Raw genomic sequence first — 20296 nt, forward strand, 5'->3', positions numbered from 1 at the left:
CAATGGATGAATGGATAGATGTCAAACATATATAATGTCCCACCCCCTGCATATTCTAAGCTGGCGCCCTTTAGTGCCTTTCATGTGGCACTAAAGGATGCCTAGCCTTGTATTTAGCCCACAAAGAAAAAAAAAATTAAAATAAATGACGTGGGGTCCCCCCTATTTTTGATAGCCAGCTAGGGTAAAGCAGACCGCTGTAGCCTGCAGACCACAGCTGACAGCTTCATCTTGTCTGGTGACCAATTTGGAGGGCTCCCCAAGCTGTTTTTTCTTTTTAATTATTTATAAATAAATAATAATAAAAAAAAAGTGGGGTCCCCCCAAATTAGATCACCAGCCAAGGTGAAGCTGACAGCTGGGGTCTGGTATTCTCAGGGTGGGAAGAGCCATGGTTATTGGACTCTTCCCAGCCTAAAAATAGCAGGCCACAGCCGCCCCAGAAGTGGCGCATCCATTAGATGTGCCAATCCTGGCGCTTCGCTCCAACTCATCCCGTTGCCCTGGTGCGGTGGCAAACGGGGTAATAAATGGGGTTGATACCAGATGTGTAATGTCACAGGCATCAAGCCCAGCAATTAGTGATGTCACGACGTCTACTTGATACCAGACATAACTGACAGTAATAAAAAAAAAATTTGAAAACAAAAAAAAAATTTGAAAAAACACTCCCCAAAATATTCCCTCTTTCACCAATTTATTGAAAAGAAAAAAAAAAAAATCGGGTCCCTGTAATCCATTTTGAAAGTCCCAGGACTGCTGTGGACCTTCTAGAATATGGGGGGCACGCTCAGGGAACGTATCCCCCATTTTCTAGGTGTGCACACCCTCCATTTGAGGAGAGTGGGTGCAAAGAATTTGCACCCACCCTCCCCGGGTCACAGCTGCAATGTGCCGAGCAGCAGCAGCCAGCGTCTCTGAACACAGGAAGCTGAGCTGTCAGCTGCTCTGCACGTGTGACCGGCGTCTGCTGTGAAGGAGGAGGGGGCCGCGGGGGATCAGCGCTCCGACAGGTACGAGGGACACCGGGGAACACCGGGGGGGGATAGGGGGTGACCTGGCAGGGCCTGGGGAGCAGTTTTCTGTCGTATGTGTCACAGCACATGCGACAGAAACCAAAGGAAAAGGGTAAATGTGGCCGGCGCGCTGCTGTGCGCGCGGCTATCTTGGATTTTCGGGAGCGGGGGGACACTTTGGCGTCAGCGGGGGACCGGGGAGGAGATTTATCTTCCTTCTGACATGTTTGTTTATGCCAGATGGGAGATAAATCATTTTTTTACCGGCGCTGCCATTTACAGTAAAGTGATCATCGGTATACGGTGTATACCGGTCATCACGTGAGCGGGGACCAGAAAAAACGGCCTGAGTCATGATCTACAGGGTCTCAGCTACCCCCGGCAGCTGAGACCTCGGAAATTTTCCGACTCTGGGGGGCGCTAGACCCTTTTTTACGACCGCCGTTAAAAAGCAGCGGATCGGAAGAAGTACCCTAATTTGTCGCCGTTAAAAGGCGTATCGGCGGTCGTTAAGGGGTTAAAGCAAATTATTGATTGTTAAAAAATTTTAAGATACAATTTGCCATTAATGTTTAATGTTCTGTGCACATGGCTGGATATATAGACGTTATCTGGATTATATTTACTGATTGTGATGTTTTTGACAAGTGCAAAAAGAACCATCATCTCTTTTGAAAACGTGCAACTTTATCTTTTTCTCAAAACAAGAGGCAAAAGGCACTCACCGGGTTGCTCAAAAAAAGGAAGCTGTTTATTCGACCATTAGGTCAGGGAGAAGAACAGTGAGGTAGGGGGTACAACCAGTCCGTCGGACGACGGCCGTTTCGCGTCTAACAATGACGCTTCCACGAGTCCACACAAAATGACGTGAGTTCACAGAACTTAAACACATGTGCAAAGAACATCTGCTGTGCAACGTCATCAGTAATTAAAAACAGCCTTACAGACTGAAAACACATATAGAGACACAGATTTAAATTTAAGCTTATAGTCTACATTCCCTACATTCTTTGGAATGTGAGAGGAAACACGCACAGAAAAAAGAAGACTACTTGTAGATGTCGTTCTTTGGAGGAGTTGACTAAAACAATTGAAGAAATGTCTGCTTCCTTGAATGCGAGATCTATGGTGTCTAAAAACAATTACATTTTTTTGTGTGAGTTTTTGATGTGGAAACAGATGTGACTTTCCCTGATAACACTTTCCACATAGAGAACATCAAAATGGCTTCTCCTCTCCTGTGTGAATTCTTTGATGTCTGATAAGATCTGATTTCTGTGTAAAACATGTGTGAATTCCTAGATGTTCAGCAAGAGTTTATTTACTGCTATAACATTTCCCACATTCTAAACAAACATGTCTTTTACCTTGTGTGAATTCTCATGTGTCTAACAAAAGTGGATCTGTAAGCAAACCATTTCCCACATTCTGAACATGAAAATGGCTTCTCCCTCATGTGAGTTTTTATATGACTATCAAGATATGATTTCTGAATAAAACATTTCCCACATTCTGAACATGAAAATGGCTTCTCTCCTGTGTGAGTTTTTATATGTACATCAAGGTTGGATTTCACAATAAAACATTTCCCACATTCTGAACATGAAAATGGCTTCTCCCCTGTGTGAGTTTTTATATGCACATCAAGATAGGATTTCCAACTAAAACATTTCCCACATTCTGAACATGAAAATGGCTTCTCCTTCGTGTGAGTTTTTATATGGCTATCAAGATGTGATTTCCTAATAAAACATTTCCCACATTCTGAACAAAAAAATGGCTTCTCCCCTGTGTGAGTTTTTATATGACTATCAAGATATGATTTCTGAATAAAACATTTCCCACATTCTGAACATGAAAATGGCTTCTCCCCCGTGTGAGCTTTCATATGTCGATCAAGGTGGGATTTCCTAATAAAACATTTCCCACATTCTGAACATGAAAATGTCTTCTTCCCCATGTGAGTTTTTATATGTTCATCCATGACTGATTTCAAAATAAAACATTTCCCACATTCTGAACATGAAAATGGCTTCTCCCCTGTGTGAGTTTTTATATGCACATTAAGAGATGATTTCTGAATAAAACATTTCCCACATTCCAAACATGAAAATGGCTTCTCCTTTGTGTGAGTTTTTATATGGCCATCAAGATGTGATTTCCTAATAAAACATTTCCCACATTCTGAACAAGAAAATGGCTTCTCCCCCGTGTGAGTTTTTATATGCACATCAAGATGTGATTTCCAAATAAAACATTTCCCACATTCTGAACAAGAAAATGGCTTCTGCCCTGTGTGAGTTTTTATATGGCCATCAAGCTTTGATTTCCAACTAAAACATTTCCCACATTCTGAACATGAAAATGGCTTCTCCTTCATGTGAGTTTTTATATGCACATCAAGCTGTGATTTCCGAATAAAACATTTCCCACATTCTGAACATGAAAATGGCTTCTTCCCCATGTGAGTTTTTATATGTTCATCAAGGTTGGATTTCACATTAAAACATTTCCCACATTCTGAACATGAAAATGGCTTCTCCCCTGTGTGAGTTTTTATATGCACATTAAGATAGGATTTCTTAATAAAACATTTCCCACATTCTGAACATGAAAATGGCTTCTCCCCTGTGTGAGTTTTTAGATGAACTTCAAGCTGTGATTTCACACCAAAACATTTTCCACATTCTGGGCATGAAAATGGTTTTCTTTTGTGAATTATTGTGTGTGAAATTAGAGCTGACTTTTGGGTAAAACACTTTCTACATTGAATACATGAATATGGCTTCTCTCCTGTGTGAGTTCTTCGTTGTTGAACACCCCTTGTGTGGCTTTTCTTTTGTTGAACATTCTGCAGTGAATCAAGACATTGTTTAGCAGCCACAGATGATGGATCCTGGGTGTGAAGGACTGATAGATCTGGGACAGTTACCTGCTTTTCATATATACTCTGTATAATGCCACAATCTTCTGTGAAAAGAATAAAACAGATTTTGTAAAATTTGCCATTTCAATGGCCAACGACAAGCTTCCCCTAAACTAACTGCAGACACACTGCGCACAAGATGGCGTCTGTGGATCCTTTTTTTTTGGGGGGGGGGGGGTGTTCTCCTTCTGCTCCTTTACCCAACATATCCACAGACTCATCATGCGATCCTTAACCATAATGCTTGGAGGGCCTTCACTTCTACATTTTGAAAGGCCCTCTTTCATACATTTGTGAAGGCCCACAGGTGGCCCTCTACCAGAGATTTTGTAGGGGCCGCCCTCTTGTTCCTTTCATCCTGGTCTGAATTATCCTCCCCATCAGTCCCAAGCTAGAAGCACTGCCTCGATGAAGCAGCAACAGGCTCTGTTTAAATGACTATCTTTAGGTGATAAATCGCACACTGCAGGACAGTTGTTGAAAGGTCTAATAGACGAGACAGATCTGTGTCTCTTGCCATCTGAAACTACAACCAGCAACGGCCATGAGTGATAACATGCTTGTAATCTGGTGGTGGTGCTGAAGCTTAGGAAGCTCGCACATGTACCATTCCTGAGCCACGTGCTCAACTTAGTGGTTCAGCAGTTTATGAAAAACTAGCCCAATTTGCCAGAGCTACTTTTGAAGGTATGCTGTGTGTGCACCCATTTCCACCAATTCACTCCAGCTGCCACTTGTCTGGCAGGGTTTCAGCAATGGTTGCAAATGGCAGCTCAACGACAGCTGTGTGATGTGGCCACGCTGGAACTACACATTGCACATGTACTTGCCAAGGCTTTCTGACCAACAGAAGGCATTAGTTGAATACCATATACAGTGTAATGATTTTTTATTTATATAGCGCCAAACATATTCCATCACACTTTATAACACCATCTCCAAATGAGGTATTCCGGTCAGCCCCAATGCATAAAAATTGACTAGTGAACATGGATGTCTGACATCTGTGACGTTCTATGTATCTGTTTGAGGAAACAACCAAGATGGTGATGATGAAGCCATAATTAGCATAACCATCCTGCTTTGGTGCCTCTTCAAATGCTCCGTGCTCCCAATTAAAGAAGCAGCTTTGTATGTGGGCCAGGTGGAGAGGGAGGAAGAAAATACAGAGTGCTGCGTGCTCGCTAATCCCCTGTCCAGGCACAGATGCCTCCTGCCCTGCACCTGTCATTGCACATTCACAAGCACCATCAGCAACGTTGTCAGAATTGTTTCCCAGCCCAGAGTTTAGGTTTTCATAATCCAGGACTTGACATGGTAATGAAAATATACAGCCAGCCAAACAGGCACCAAACCCACAGGACCAAACACTAAACTAGCATATTTACAGACTGCTTGCCCTGGAAATGTGGCCATTTAGGTTATTGGACACTGATGCTTGCCACAACCATATGGCAGCGGCTGGCCTTCGGGACTCACTCCCCAGCTGCAACTATTATTTGCCCTATAACAGCACGTATATTATAAGTAGAGATGAGTGAACCTTTCAAGGTTCGGTTCACCAAGCCTAACCAAGCATATGGTGCGTTAGTCGAACCAAACTCCTAACTTTTATCAAACCCCATTGAATTCAGTGGGAGGCCAAACGTAAGGCAGAGAAAACACCTTGGGGGATGAGATGGTCGAAATCCTTCCAAAGCAGCAGAAATACGTTTACAATGCAGTACCACTGTTTTGGCATAGCCATTAGCTTCCTACACTATTGCCATAAGAAATCTACAGGTGGATGAGAGAGAGGTGTAGGGTTGGTGCTCTTATAACCAGACAGGAGACAACTTTGAGACCTATCTTGGAGTCTTGACATTTAAAAACGTGTGGCAGGTGCAGGTGTCTTGCTCCCAGAAGACTGGCACTACCCAAAAGACAAAACTTTGAGACCCATATTGTAGTCTCAACATTAAAAATCCTTTCAGGCAGACAGCAGCATCAATTGCCCTCTCGCCATTGGGCCTTAAAAAAGCTGGGGGTACAGTCCATGCAACACACAGCCTGCGGCCCAGGATTTCAATTTCAAAAAGTGAGCACACAGTGGTCGTTCCTTCTGCAGCAGCACATCCAGAACATAATAATGCCCTAGAATTTTTTGTACAACCAGGTTGATCCATGCAGTGCATATGTGATGTCGCCCAAGCGTCATGTAGCCACTAGGTTTGCACCGTAATTGCACATGACCTTCCCTGGCTCCAGGTTCAAGGGAGACAGCAGTTTATCAAATTTGGCCTGGATAGTGTTCCACAACTCTGCAGCTGTGTCACTGCATTCTCTGATGCATATTAATTTAAGCACTACCTAAATGTGTTGACTTACACACAGGATGTTGCCTGGCATTTAAATTTTAAAACTCAACAAAAATGTTTAAAACACATTTCAGGCAGACAGCAGGACAGTGACATCAGTTGCTCCCCCGCCATTTCACCATAGTGTCTTTGCACAGCAGGAAGGTATAGTCCTAGAGCAGACCTGGGCGAGGGGCGGCCCACAGGCCACATCCGGCCCGCTTACCGTCTGTAAATGAGAAAGCCGCGGAGACACCATCACTTGTTTCTCAACGCTGCCAGGAAACTAGCCAGGTCTTTCACCGGGAAGGAACAACCACGGGAAGGGCAGTCTCCAGTCAAGGAGACCACCTATACCAAACATGGTATCCATCCACAGACAGCCGTTTCGGGGTATTTGCCCCTCATCAGTGTGGAGTAGGAATCACACTGATGAGGGGCAAATACCCCGAAACGGCTGTCTGTGGATGGATACCATGTTTGGTATAGGTGGTCTCCTTGACTGGAGACTGCCCTTCCCGTGGTTGTTCCTTCCCGGTGAAAGACCTGGCTAGTTTCCTGGCAGCGTTGAGAAACACGTGATGGTGTCTCCGCGGCTTTCTCATTTGCATACTTCCCAGGGGGCTTTGCTCTAGAATCACTGCGTTGAGAAACACGTGATGGTGTCTCCGCAGTGGATATGTTGATCTCCCTAAGGTCAACAATGCTTGCTTAAGTAGTCTTTTACTAGGCATTGCCCCCACTAGCCAGATTCCTACTCCACACTGATGAGGGGCAAATACCCCGAAACGGCTGTCTGTGGATGGATACCATGTTTGGTATAGGTGGTCTCCTTGACTGGAGACTGCCCTTTCCGTGGTTGTTCCTTCCCGGTGAAAGACCTGGCTAGTTTCCTGGCAGCATTGAGAAACACGTGATGGTGTCTCCGCGGCTTTCTCATTTGCATACTTCCCAGGGGGCTTTGCTCTAGAATCACTGCGTTGAGAAACACGTGATGGTGTCTCCGCAGTGGATATGTTGATCTCCCTAAGGTCAACAATGCTTGCTTAAGTAGTCTTTTACTAGGCATTGCCCCCACTAGCCAGATTCCTACTCCACACTGATGAGGGGCAAATACCCCGAAACGGCTGTCTGTGGATGGATACCATGTTTGGTATAGGTGGTCTCCTTGACTGGAGACTGCCCTTCCCGTGGTTGTTCCTTCCCGGTGAAAGACCTGGCTAGTTTCCTGGCAGCGTTGAGAAACACGTGATGGTGTCTCCGCGGCTTTCTCATTTGCATACTTCCCAGGGGGCTTTGCTCTAGAATCACTGCGTTGAGAAACACGTGATGGTGTCTCCGCAGTGGATATGTTGATCTCCCTAAGGTCAACAATGCTCGCTTACCGTCTGTGACCGGCCCGCCTAGTTCAGGGCATCCTTGCTGGCCGGTCAGTGATGAGGGCAATCTGACCTGTTGTCGGAGCTCCAGGCTCCGGGAGGCCCCTGGTCAGATTTCCCTCATCACACGCTGCGTGCCGGGAAGGTAGCGGTCCTGCAGGTCTGCACAGTGTAGGCAGCGGAACACAGGAATCTCTCCTCTGTTCCCTGCTCGGCACCTTTCTCTGTGACACACACGCGCACTCTGATGCCGTCAGTATGGCACTCGTGTGTGTCATTTGAAAAGTTCCCGCCCGGCAGGAGAAGAAGTTGCTGCAGCCGGGGCCCGTACGGAGAGAAGCAGCATGTCAGCGGGGGCCCATACGGAGGTGCCTGAGGAGGGAGAGACGAGTGGTGACTAGTAACCTGAGGGGACAATGGGGGGCGGGGTAACTGGTGACTAATATTTGGGGTGTAGTGATGTATTATATGGGAATGTAGTTTTACAGGTGTAGTAGATAGGGGTCTAGTGATGTATATGGGGATGTAGTGATGTATATTAAAAGGTGTAGTATATAGGAGTGTAGAGGTGTAGTATATTACAGGTGCAGTATATAGTGATGTAGTATATTACAGGTGCAGTATATAGGGACGTAGTGATGTAGTATATTACAGATGTAGTATATAGGAGTGTAGAGGTGTATATTACAGGTGTAGTATATGGGAGTGCAGAATATTACAGGTGTAGTATATAGGAGTGTAGAGGTGTAGTATATAGGGGTGTAGTGATGTAGTATATTACAGGTGTAGTATATAGGAGTGTAGAGGTGTAGTATATAGGAGTGTAGTGATGTAGTATATTACAGGTGTAGTATATAGGGGTGTAGTGATGTAGTATATTACAAATGTAGTATATAGGTGTGTAGAGGTGTAGTATATTACAGGTGTATTATATAGAGTATAGTGATGTAGTATATGGGGATTGTGTATATAGTGTGTGTGTGTGTGTGTGTGTAATATATATGTACGTACGTGTAATATATACATATATTTATTGTGTGTGTGTGTGTGTGTGTGTGTGTATTTATACTATATGCAGCTTTGTCACCATAGAAGGGGGGGGGCAGATACAATTTCTTGCACAGGGGCCCCAAGCTGTCAGTGTCCGCCCCTGCTGCTGATTGCGGTGCTCCAGACATTGGCTCCGTGTGGAGCTCAAACATAACTAGAGCGGGTCTGGTACCTAGAATCAGCGCAGAGAAAAGCCCGTAACTGTGAGTGGTTCTGGAGTTACATCGGGTACCACGCGCTTCCTCTCTGCCCCCTGCAGCGGCGTGCCGCTATTACAGGGCCTGATTGCGTTTCTCCGGTATCTGTTTGCATATGTGTGACAGGTACCAGAGAAAACATCATATTTCATATTTACCTGCTTTCTCGGTTCTGCTGCCTCCCACTCATGACCTCGCTCATTCATTGATTATTCACCACACTCAGGACCTGGAAGCCGGAGCATTGCGGTGACAGCGCCGGGTACAGCACCGCTGAGGACATCACCGCGGGGACAGGTGAGTATTCTGCACGCACAGTGATATCCAGGAGGTCATCGGAGTTTCCAATGAACGCTGATGACCCCCCTGTGACACCCGTGCTAGAGCTTCATGGGTTCATCAGAGTTAATTGGGAACTGTGATGAGTCCCCCCGATGCTGTCCCCGCGATGCTACGGCTTCCAGGTTCTCACTACACACACACAGACACACACACATATGTATACACACAAAGCAGACACACATGGATACACCGAGCACATATACACATATAGTGCACATGCATGTATACAATGAACACACACTGCTGTATACTCACCCAGCAATGCGGTCCCCGGCACTGAAGTCCCCAGCGCTGCTCCTGCTTCCAGCTCCACAAGGCGCTGAATATTCAGTGAGTATAATGAGCGGGGGTCAGGAGCGGGAGGCAGCAGAGTCGGAGACAGCATCGCTGGAGAGAGGTAAATATAAAAAATCTTTTTATTAAAAAGACCCGTGTTTTCTCTGGTACTGTCACACTGATGTCACACGGGTCACATCAGTGTGCGATCCGTGTAACACCTGTGCTACCGGTGAAAAAACAGACACATCTGCGTGTGTACATGCGGGGCCACAAGGGGGGAGTCACACAGTCGTGTAACAACAAATAACATGGGTACGTGTGGCATCAGTGTTAAAAACTGATGTCACACGTACCTGAAACACGGACGTCTGAAACCGGCCTAAAGCTGACAATTTTCTAATAGTGAACAATCAACAAGTTCATTAAAATTCATGATCTCATCATTAAATAATGATGCAATTAGGTCCTCCATATTTTCATTGAATCTTTGTATTATTTAACTTACTGTTTGTTTATGAAGGGATAGTATATATACTATATACAGTATTGGGTAAAACTGAGTTAATTATATTAGTCCGGCCCTCTAAAACCATCCCAATTTCTCATGCGGCCCCATGGGAAAATTAATTGCCCACCCCTAGAGTGACTCATTTTACCCTAGTGCTGCCCTTGCATACACGTATGAATGAAGACTCCATTTGGTAATTGCCAATGTAACCTTCTCGACTTCCTCCTCCTCCTTATCTGCTGAGCTACATAGCTGCGTGCCTCTGGGTTCACAACAAGTGGGATCTACAACTTCATCATCAGGCTCTATGTTGTCTCACTCCTCCTCTTCACAACATGACAGGACAGTACGCGTGAGCCTCAGATATCCGAGTTTCATCATCATCATCACCTCTAACCCCAGCGGTTAGCATTTGACAAGGGTCGGGATCCTGCTTGGAGCCTACTTTGTCCAGGCCAGGATCCAACTCACAAAGATTTTGAGCATCGGTGCATATACTTTCCTGCTCTTCAGTCTAGGAATGTTTGGAGTGGACCTGTGATGCCAATGGGATAGAATGTGTGAACAGCTCGAGAGTCACGCATGTGTGGTTCCCCACAGTCACTTTGCCGCTTGGCTATTTGTGACATGGGCGTAAACAAGTGTAATTGGGGTGGCCCCTCGGAGGAATGAACGGTGTGTGATGTTCAGGTGCAGGAACAGGAGGAGATGCCCCTTAAAGCAGTGCTTGCCATCCATTTCAGCACTTGCTGTTTATCAGCCTCATTTCAAAGTTGCAGTGATGTAAGACTGTCAAATAAATCTAGTGGAGTAGGCTGTCCCGTAACAGTTGTTCTCAGTTCTCTAGGGATAGGATGAGCCGGTGTTTGCTCATTAGACCTGTGACTAACAGAACTTCCCACACGTACACCTCCAACACTGTGCCTATCGTACTTTTCGGATTGTAAAACACACTTTTTTCCCCCCCAAATGGTGGGGGACAGTGGGGAGTGCGTCTTATAGTCCGATGGCTGCGGGGAAGGCGGGTGCGGTGGAGCGGGTCATCAGAGGCAGGAGCAGGCTGTAGCAGCGCCTACGTGACCACGTGGGCAGTCTATTATCCTCAGTTCATATGCACGCCCATCATCCCGCCCATCATCTCTCAGAGCTGAAGTCGGCGCTGACAGGTGAGCGGGATTATGGGCGGGGGATGCACGCATAATTAACAGCCGGCCGCGTGATCACCCTGGCAACTACAGCCTGGAGTGATTATGTGTGGCTATATTCACTGCTCCCCGCGAATCATCATCAGCATGGGCAACAGTGAATAAGTATACTCACCGGTCACCGTTCCCAGCAGCATCACGATGTCCTCCTGGCTGCCGGCCAGCTGATTTGTGTGGAGAATGCTGTGCACAGCGATGACGTCATCGCTGTGCGTACGGCTCCACACAGGTCAGCAGTGCTGCTGCTCGCACAGGCAGGAAGACAAGCAATGCTGCGAGGAGCAAGGAAAGGTGAGTTTAAACTATTTTTTTGTGTACCACAGGATGCAGGCCATATACTAGGGTGGGGGCTATACCAGGATTGCGGTATGTAGCAGGATAGGGGCTATATCAAGATGGCGGTATGTAGCATGATAGGGGCTATACCAGGATGGCGGTATGTAGCAGGATGGGGGCTATACCAGGATGGCGGTATGTAGCAAGATGGGGGCTATACCAGGTTGAGGGACACAGTGCCTTGTGAAAGTATTTGGCCCCCTTGAATTTTTCAACCTTTTCCCACAATTCAGGCTTCAAACATAAAGATAAAAATTTTACTGCTCTGTTGAAGAGTCAACAACAAGTGGGATACAATTGTGAAGTTGAACAAAATTTATTGCATATTTTAAACTTTTGTAAAAAATAAAAAACGGAGAAGTGGGGCGTGCAATATTATTCATCCCCTTTACTTTCAGTGCGGCAAACTCACTCCAGAAGTTCATTGAGGATCTCTGAATAATCCAATGTTATCCTAAATGACTGATGATGATAAATATAAGCCCCGTGTGTGTAATCAAGTCTCCATATAAATGCCCCTGCTCTGTGATAGTCTCAGTGTTCTGTTTAAAGCGCAGAGAGCATCATGAAGACCAAGGAACACAACAGGCAGGTCCGTGATACTGTTGTGGAGAAGTTTACAGTTGGAGTGGTTACAAGAAGATTTCCAAAACTTTAAACATCCCAAGAAGCACTGTGCAAGCGATCATATTGAAATGGAAGGAGTATCATACCACTGCAAATTTACCAAGACCCGGCCGTCCATCCAAACTATCATCTCACACAAGGAGAAGACTGATCAGAGATGCAGCCAAGAGGCCCATAATCACTCTGCATGAACTGCAGAGATCTACAGCTGAGGTGGGAGAGTCTGTCCATAGGACAACAATCAGACGTACACTGCACAAATCTGGCCTTTATGGAAGAGTGGCAAGAAGAAAGCCATTTCTCAAAAGATATCCATAAAAAGTGCCATTTAAAGTTTGCCACAAGCCATCTGGGAAACACACCAAACATGTGGAAGAAGGTGCTCTGGTTAGATGAAACCAAAATCGAACTATTTGGGCACAATGCTAAACAATATGTTTGGTGTAAAAGCAACACAGCTCAGAGCCCTGAATACACCATCCCCACTGTCAAACATGGTGGTGGCAGCATAAAAGGTCATGGCGGGCCGCATGTTCCCCACCCCTGCTATACAGGCTAAGAGTGCCCTAATCCTGACCCAGATTTGCACCTGTCTGACTGCACCCAAAACTGATACAATGGGGTCTACGCTCAACGCCACTTGTGACATAAATTTTGGATGGCCCTCAGGTGGCCTTCACTCATACATTTGGGAGACCGCTCTCATATTTCGGAGGGCCCACAGGTGGCCCACTACTGGAAATTTGGGAGGGCCCTCACTCATGTTGTGGTGCAGTATTGGATATTCTAGATTTCTCTCTACTACTTGATCTTTGTTTTATACCAGCGTAGCACATTCTTGTCTTTTATTAAATTGGTTTTATTTTGCATGTCACTGATGAATAACCTTTAGAACAATATTTTTAGGATTCATACACTGTTGTTATTATTATTATTATTATTAATAATATTTTTTATTTATATAGCGCTTTACAATTCAGAGGGGACATGTACAGACAATGAGACAATACAAAATAACAAAATTAAGATACCAGGAGGAGTGAGGGCCCTGCTCGTAAGCTTACAGTCTATGGGGGAATATGGGAGGCACAAAAGGTGAATGGGGGGGGGGGGGAGCTTGTTATATATGGTCCAGCCATCGATTTCATAGGGGATTCAAAACCATCTGCGTGGACCGGTTGTCATGCCTTCATAGACATGCATATAATTATTTCCTTATGCCATGTAATAAGGTAAAGTTTAGTGTAATTGACATTGATACTGTCCAGTGATAACTTATCCAACATCGCCAACTATTGACGATGATTCCTTACTGCAGCTTGTTTATCTATTGTTTCATTGGTTATTGTGCAATGAAAATTGTCCCACCAAGGCTTATGTAGTTACCCATCAGACCTTGCATGGGCTCTGCCCCTTCTTCAGCAGCCATATTAGTTACATGGACACAGACATTCTGCATGCTGATCATCTCTGCAGATCTCTGCTCTTGTTGTTTGCCTCTACATAGCACAGTCGGTGAGTTATGATCCCCTGGCTAGGGCTCATCAAATTGTATAATGTAGTTGCTCCATTCTGCATGTTAATCCTGTCATTATAGATATTGTGTATTCGCCATGTAGTGCATCACACCACATGTCTTATATCAAATGGAATGTTATGTAACTCAGATATTTTTTATGTTGTACTTAGTATTTTCATTTATTTCTTGTATTTGTACACTGATCTCATTAATAAAGGTTGTAAAGGGGCGTGGCCTAGCTCGGTATGTGAGTGGAAGCAGATCCTGTAGCTCCTGCCAAGCATCTAGGAAATCCCTAGGGAAGAAGTCCCAAAACACTCTCTCAGAAGTCACAGGCTGCAGCTGGACGATCCTCTGACCCCCCTGACCTGATTGCAGTGCTTACTGGCACCGATATGACAAAGAGGGGGCCGAAGAAGCTGGTGGGAGAAGTGGAGAAGCAGAATCAAGATGGCGCCGTGGGCAGCATGGAGCAGAGAAAAGATAATGGTGCAGACGCTGAGGAGATTAGAAGACAGGCTGCAACAACTGCTGGAGCGTTTTGCCAGGAAGGAGAGAGGTGGCCATCATGGAGAGACAGGGAGAGGTGAGCTGGAGATGAATCCAGGACTTGCAGACAGCATGGTGCTGAATGCAGGAGGTGGGAGGGGTGAGAACTGCGAGGGAACTGATGGAGCTCAGGCCTGCATGGGAGAGACAGATCCCAGATCTCAGACAGCACAGCTAGGGGAGCTGACAGGCAAACAGAATATCCCTGAAGAGCCCACACAGACATCCTCACAGCAGTAATGCTATGCAGAGCATCTATTACTGAGGTGACCCAGCAGCTGGGGAGCCTCAGAGAAGACATGGCATCCATGCGGCACAAGCTTCATGAAGTGAAAGAGAGAACAGGAGAAGTTGAGCAGAGAGTCAGTATCATGGAGGACCGCATGGCAGGAACTGACAGACAGGCAGCGTGCAGCACAGCAAGTATCAGCACTCCTAGCAAAAACGAATGACCTGGAAAATAGATCGAGACGTAATAACCTGAGATTAATTGGCATCCCAGAGAAAGTGGAAGGTACATCCCCAACTGAATTTTTTGAGGAATGGCTGAAAAGTAAAATTGGATCTGAGCATCTCACCCCTCTATATGCGGTGGAAAGAGCCCATAGGGTTCCCACCCGCCCCCTGCCTCCTGGACACCCGCCACGACCTGTCCTGGCCAAAATACTGCACTACAGAGACAGGGATAATATCCTGAAGCATGCCAGAGGATACCCAGACTTGATCACCAATGACCCCAAGATATCCATTTTTCCAAACTACTCCATAGAAGTGCAAAAGTAAAGAGCCAAGTTCATTTACATCAAGAGAAGGCTGAGACAACTAAATATGGTATACTCCATGATGTACCCGGCGAAACTCAGAGTGGTCGTGGGAGGAACAGTGCGCTTTTTCCTGGATCCTAAGGAAGCGCTAAGATAGCTGGATGGCAATGAACAACGCTTGCGGCGGGAAGTTCGTGAAGGGGAAGCTGGAGACTGAATTTTGGGGACACCCTACCTCTCATCGCATGCAGTCGATATATAATTTACCCCGGCAATTTAAATTTAAATCTACATTTAATGGACTCTAGAGGAAAGGGGTCTGCAAACACCACTGAGGATGGGAGGAAATGGAATCCTGGCTATGGAAAGGGACTTTCCAACTCATACTGGACTCGCAATGCATAAATACTGAATTAATTTTTAATCTCCCCCCCACCTTTTTTGTTTTTATTTTTCTCCCCTCTCTCCTCTTTTATTCCACCCTCTTTCTTCTTCTTATACTACTTTTCTCTTTCTCTTCTTTGTTTACCCACTTTCCCTCCCCCTACCTTTCTCTTTTTTCTTTCCCATAGCTTGCTTTCGTTCTTCCCCCCTTAATATTAAAAAAGGGGGCATTGCGAGAATATGGCAGGACTGCAATAATGATCAGATGGACAGCCGGATGCCGTGCACGACAAACAGGAGGTCCTGGTTCTGGTGTTATTAAAGGTTGATTGGGCCCTGTCCGTCGGAAAAGAGGAAGATGACAAAAGATCGACACGGTATCTGGCAGACTTGTCAAGGCAAACATATGCCCTCCGTCCCTGCTACAAAGGGGACTGATGGCAACGATGTGTTAGGCTATGTGCACACAGTGCGTTTTTTTGCGGCGATTTTGCGCATTTTTCGGGTGCGTTTTTGGCCTCAAAACTGCATAACTTTGCTTCCCCAGCAAAGTCTATGAGTTTTCATTTTTGCTGTCCGCACACAACATTTTTTTTAAGCTGCGTTTTTGAACTTAAAAAAAAAAAAAATGGACATGTCAATTCTGTCCTGCGTTTTTCCCCCATGCAATGCATTGGAAAAACGCAGAGATCAAAAACGCACCAAAACGCAGCCAAAAAACGCACCAAAACGCGGTAAAAACACATGCGTTTTTTGCCGCGGGTGCGTTTGTGTTTTTAGCGGCCAAAAACACACAAAAACGCAGCGTCAAAAAAACGCAGCATGTGCACATAGCCTTACTATGTTTATTGTTGGGGGGGGGTGTTTTGTATTGGGTGGGTAGGGTGGGCCGGTCGACTGTCTTTTTTGGCCTATTAAGGAGCTCTGGGAGTGCGGGAATTTTTCAGTTAATCATATGGCGGGACGCATTAAGCTAATTAGTTGGAATGTTAGGGGCTTAGCCTCTAGCATCAAAAGGCAAGCAGGATTTCAATTTTTACACACAGAAAAACCTGACCTAATTTGCTTGCAGGAAACACATAACGGAGAAGCTGCATCTGCTGGATAGAAGGTGGCTCAGGGTGGGGTATCATTCTACATATTCTGCATACTCCAGAGGGGCCCGTATACTAGTTCGCTCAGGCGCGCAGTTTGAATTTCTAAAGGTAATCGTGGATAAAGATGGGCGGTATGTATGTCTTTCCTGTAGGCTGGGGACAAGAGCCGTAGTAATTATATCCCTATACATACCTCCGCCATATTGCAGCAAACTACTTCACAGTCTGAAATTTATTGGCAGACTTTCCGGGGTTCCCTTTATGATAATGGGAGATTTTAATAATATTCCGAATTCACATTGGGACAAATGGAGACATGAGGTACGAAAAATGGGGGGTAACTATACACCATTCGGTATTTTGCTTAAAGAAACGGGGCTGATTGACCTGTGGAGGACTCGGCATCCGGAAGTGTATCAATACTCCTGTTATTCGGCTACGTTCTCATCCCTTTCGCGCATTGTTCTGGCCTTGGGCAATGAAGCAATGCAAGGTTTGGTAGTGGGTACTAAATACTTCCCCAGGATGGTATCAAATCATTTGCCCCTGTGTGTAGAAATAGACCTTGGGGAACAACAAAACCAAAATAGATTCTTATGGAAATTAAATCCCTTTTGGTTACAATTAGTGGAAGAAGGAAGTGGTATAAAGGGGCCTTTACACACAACGACATCGCTAACGAAATGTCGTTGGGGTCACGGAATTCGTGACGCACATCCGGCCTCGTTAGCGACGTCATTGCGTGTGACACGTACGAGCGACCGCTAACGATGCAAAATACTCACCAAATAGTTGATTGTTGGCACGTCGTCCATTTCCCAAATGTCGTTGCTGATTTTGGACGCAGGTTGTTCGTCGTTCCTGAGGCAGCACACATCGCTATGTGTGACACCCCAGGAACGACGAACACCACCGTACCTGCGTCCTCCAGCAACGAGGTGGGCATGATATTCATGCGGCTGCTCTCAGCCCCTCCACTTCTATTGGACGCCTGCCGTGTGACGTCGCTGTGACGCTGCACGAACCGCCCCCTTAGAAAAGAGGCTTTTCGCCGGCCACAGCGACGTTGCTAGGAAGGCAAGTATGTGTGACGGGTACTAGCGATTTTGTACGCAACGGGCAGCTATTTGCCCGTGACGCACAAACGACGGGGGTGGGTGCTTTCACGAGTGACATCGCTAGCGATGTCTCTGCGTGTAAAGCAGCCTTTAGTGATAGTTTAAGGGAATACCTTAGGTTCAATGAAGGATCGTCGCCTATTGGAATGGTTTGGGAGGCAATGAAGGCGTACTTGAGGGGATTGTATATAAGGGGTATATCTAAGGTAAAGTCGGAGGCAAGAAGGCAGAATCAGCTTGCGTTTCAGGAAATGGGGGAGGCGGAAGATGCTTTAATATCAAACCCCACGCCGGCGGCAAAAGCTAGGATGAAGGCAGCTCAAATGATGGTTAATAGATTGACCATACAGGCAGCGGAGAGAAAGAAAATATTCCAGACCATGCAGTTCTTTGAGAATGGAGAACGGGCGGGTCACCTATTATCAGTGATAGCTGTGACACAGAGGGAATCGACATATATTGCACGGTTACAGTCAGTAGATGGGGCAGTTGTCATGGACACTTCGGGGATCCTAAAAGTACTAGAAACATTCTACTCTGATCTATACTCCGTCAAGGTGCACCCGGAGGCGGGGGAGGTGGATGAATTTCTAGGCAGAGCTCAGGTGCCAATCCTCTCAAGGGAATCTAGAGAGTTACTAGACGAGCCATTTGACTTAGAGGAGTTAGAGCTAGCTCTGAGTGATATGGCGAACGATAAGGCGCCGGGGGTAGATGGGTTTCCGGCTGAAGTATATAAGCAACAAAGGGAGGTTTTTCTGCCGATGCTGCTTAAGGTATATAATTCATGTCTGGAGAGAGGAAAGCTGATGCCGTCTATGCAGGAGGCAATAATTGTGGTTCTCCCTAAAGAAGGCAAAGACCCGGGTTTGCCAGCCTCTTACAGACCGATTTCACTATTGACAGTAGATGTAAAGCTCCTGGCTAAGATGCTTGCAAATAGGCTCACCAAAGTCATTACATCCCTAATACACCCAGATGAAGCAGGGTTTATGCGCAACAGATCCACAGCAACTAACATTAGGAGACTGTACCTGAATATGCAAATACCGGAGGAAAATAAGCGGCGGGTTATTCTCATCCTAGACGCGGCCAAAGCTTTTGACAGCGTAGAGTGGGGGTACCTATGGGCTACGATGCGATCAATGGGGTTTGGGGGAAGTGTATATTAGGTGGGTGCAGATGTTGTACTCTGCTCCTATGGCAAGACTTAGGGCGAATGGCAGCGTGTCAGATAGATTTTCTCTCTATAGGGGCACAAGGCAGGGGTGCCCACTGTCCCCCCTGTTTGCTATCGAACCACTGGCGGCGGTGATGCGGCGGGATCCTGGTGTAGTGGGTTACCGATATGGGAGTGTGAAGGAGAAAGTGGCCTTATACGCGGACGATTTATTATTGTTTCTGGGAGATGCAGGGAGTTACTTGGAGGCGGTAATGAGGGTCATACCTAACTTTGGAAGGATATCAGGGCTCACGATAAATTGGGACAAATCGGTTTTGATGCCACTAGATGAAACGCCCTCCAATATGGTGGTGACTTGTGCTCCGGTTCAGGTGGTGTCAGAGTTTAAATATCTGGGAATTATGATATCCAGAATTTTAGGAAGAAAAAAAAAATTTGTAATAGGTAGTAAGTTTCAAGATTTGTGACAGAAAATACCTAATATTTTGTTTATAAAAATTACATTTTATTAATATGCATTAAAAACCAAACAAAAACACAAACACCATAAGTGAATAAAATTCTGTGGTGGTTGCTACAAATATAGACTACAATCAATGAGATCACTCTAGTACAATAGAATGATTGATTTGTCACTAGGTGATCAGGATAAAGAGAGGGGGGGGAGGGGTTCTTAAGACCTTTCTCACCCTAGTGAAATATGTTTCTGCCTGCCAATGGAGTGCATCCTAATTTAAGCGATGCCCCCATTCCTCGGCGGCTCTCCCTTTTCCTTATCCTCACCTTACCTCGATAGGTTAAATCAAGTTGGGTCTCATACAAAGCTTACACAACCAACCAGCCACTAAGGAACTCAGTGCATATTGATACCTAAACCTTAAACAGATAAGTATAACCTTACATCATATTTCATATGGAATCCAGGGTACAAATTTAATATTTCACTGTCCCTAGATCCACTTGCTCCTACCTAGCAATGGAGTGCATCCTTAGTTTCCTGATGCCCCCATTCCTCGGCGGCTTGCCCTTATAGGCCCTATAGATCCCTATACATTCAATCGGGATTTGAAAATATGAAAAATCTAATAAATTTCACTTCTGTTAATTATAAAGGATGCTCTGAGAATTCATTTTTCATATAAAGAAAATATCAAAGTCTTGACGCGTTTCTCTTCGCCCTGATTATGGATGGAGTTCATCAGGAGATCTTAAATAAAAGGCATAATAGCCTCCTATAAGAGATTATGTCAGAGTAAGATTTTTATGAAAAAAATTACTTTTTATAGGTCATTCAGCAAAAAACAAAAATCCCCCATAGAGCACTGTCTCTGCCCATCCTTATGTACCAAAGATCAGAAAAAATGCCCATACAGAAATGGTATATATAGAGAGCAGCCCTTACCTTAGATGTGTCACCCTCAGAGATCAATGCAGAATGATACTCTGCTGTCAGTCGTTGGGGGTTTAAATAGTGTCAATCC

At 45.5% G+C, this 20296-nt stretch overlaps 1 protein-coding gene across 2 annotated transcripts in view; it reads right to left on the minus strand.

Moving 5' to 3' along the window:
• Positions 1 to 1559: 1559 nt before the first annotated feature.
• The window catches only part of LOC142258675 (uncharacterized), a 128561-nt gene continuing 109824 nt past the window's right edge, over positions 1560 to 20296 (minus strand). For both annotated transcript variants that reach the window (XM_075331301.1, XM_075331302.1), the window contains exon 7: positions 1560 to 3986. In XM_075331301.1, coding sequence (XP_075187416.1) covers positions 2380 to 3986 — 1607 coding nt within the window. In that variant the 3' untranslated portion in view covers positions 1560 to 2379. The remainder of the gene's footprint in view (positions 3987 to 20296) is intronic.

The sequence above is a fragment of the Anomaloglossus baeobatrachus genome, assembly GCF_048569485.1.
Source record: "Anomaloglossus baeobatrachus isolate aAnoBae1 chromosome 1 unlocalized genomic scaffold, aAnoBae1.hap1 SUPER_1_unloc_4, whole genome shotgun sequence".
Taxonomy (NCBI): Eukaryota; Metazoa; Chordata; class Amphibia; order Anura; family Aromobatidae; genus Anomaloglossus; species Anomaloglossus baeobatrachus.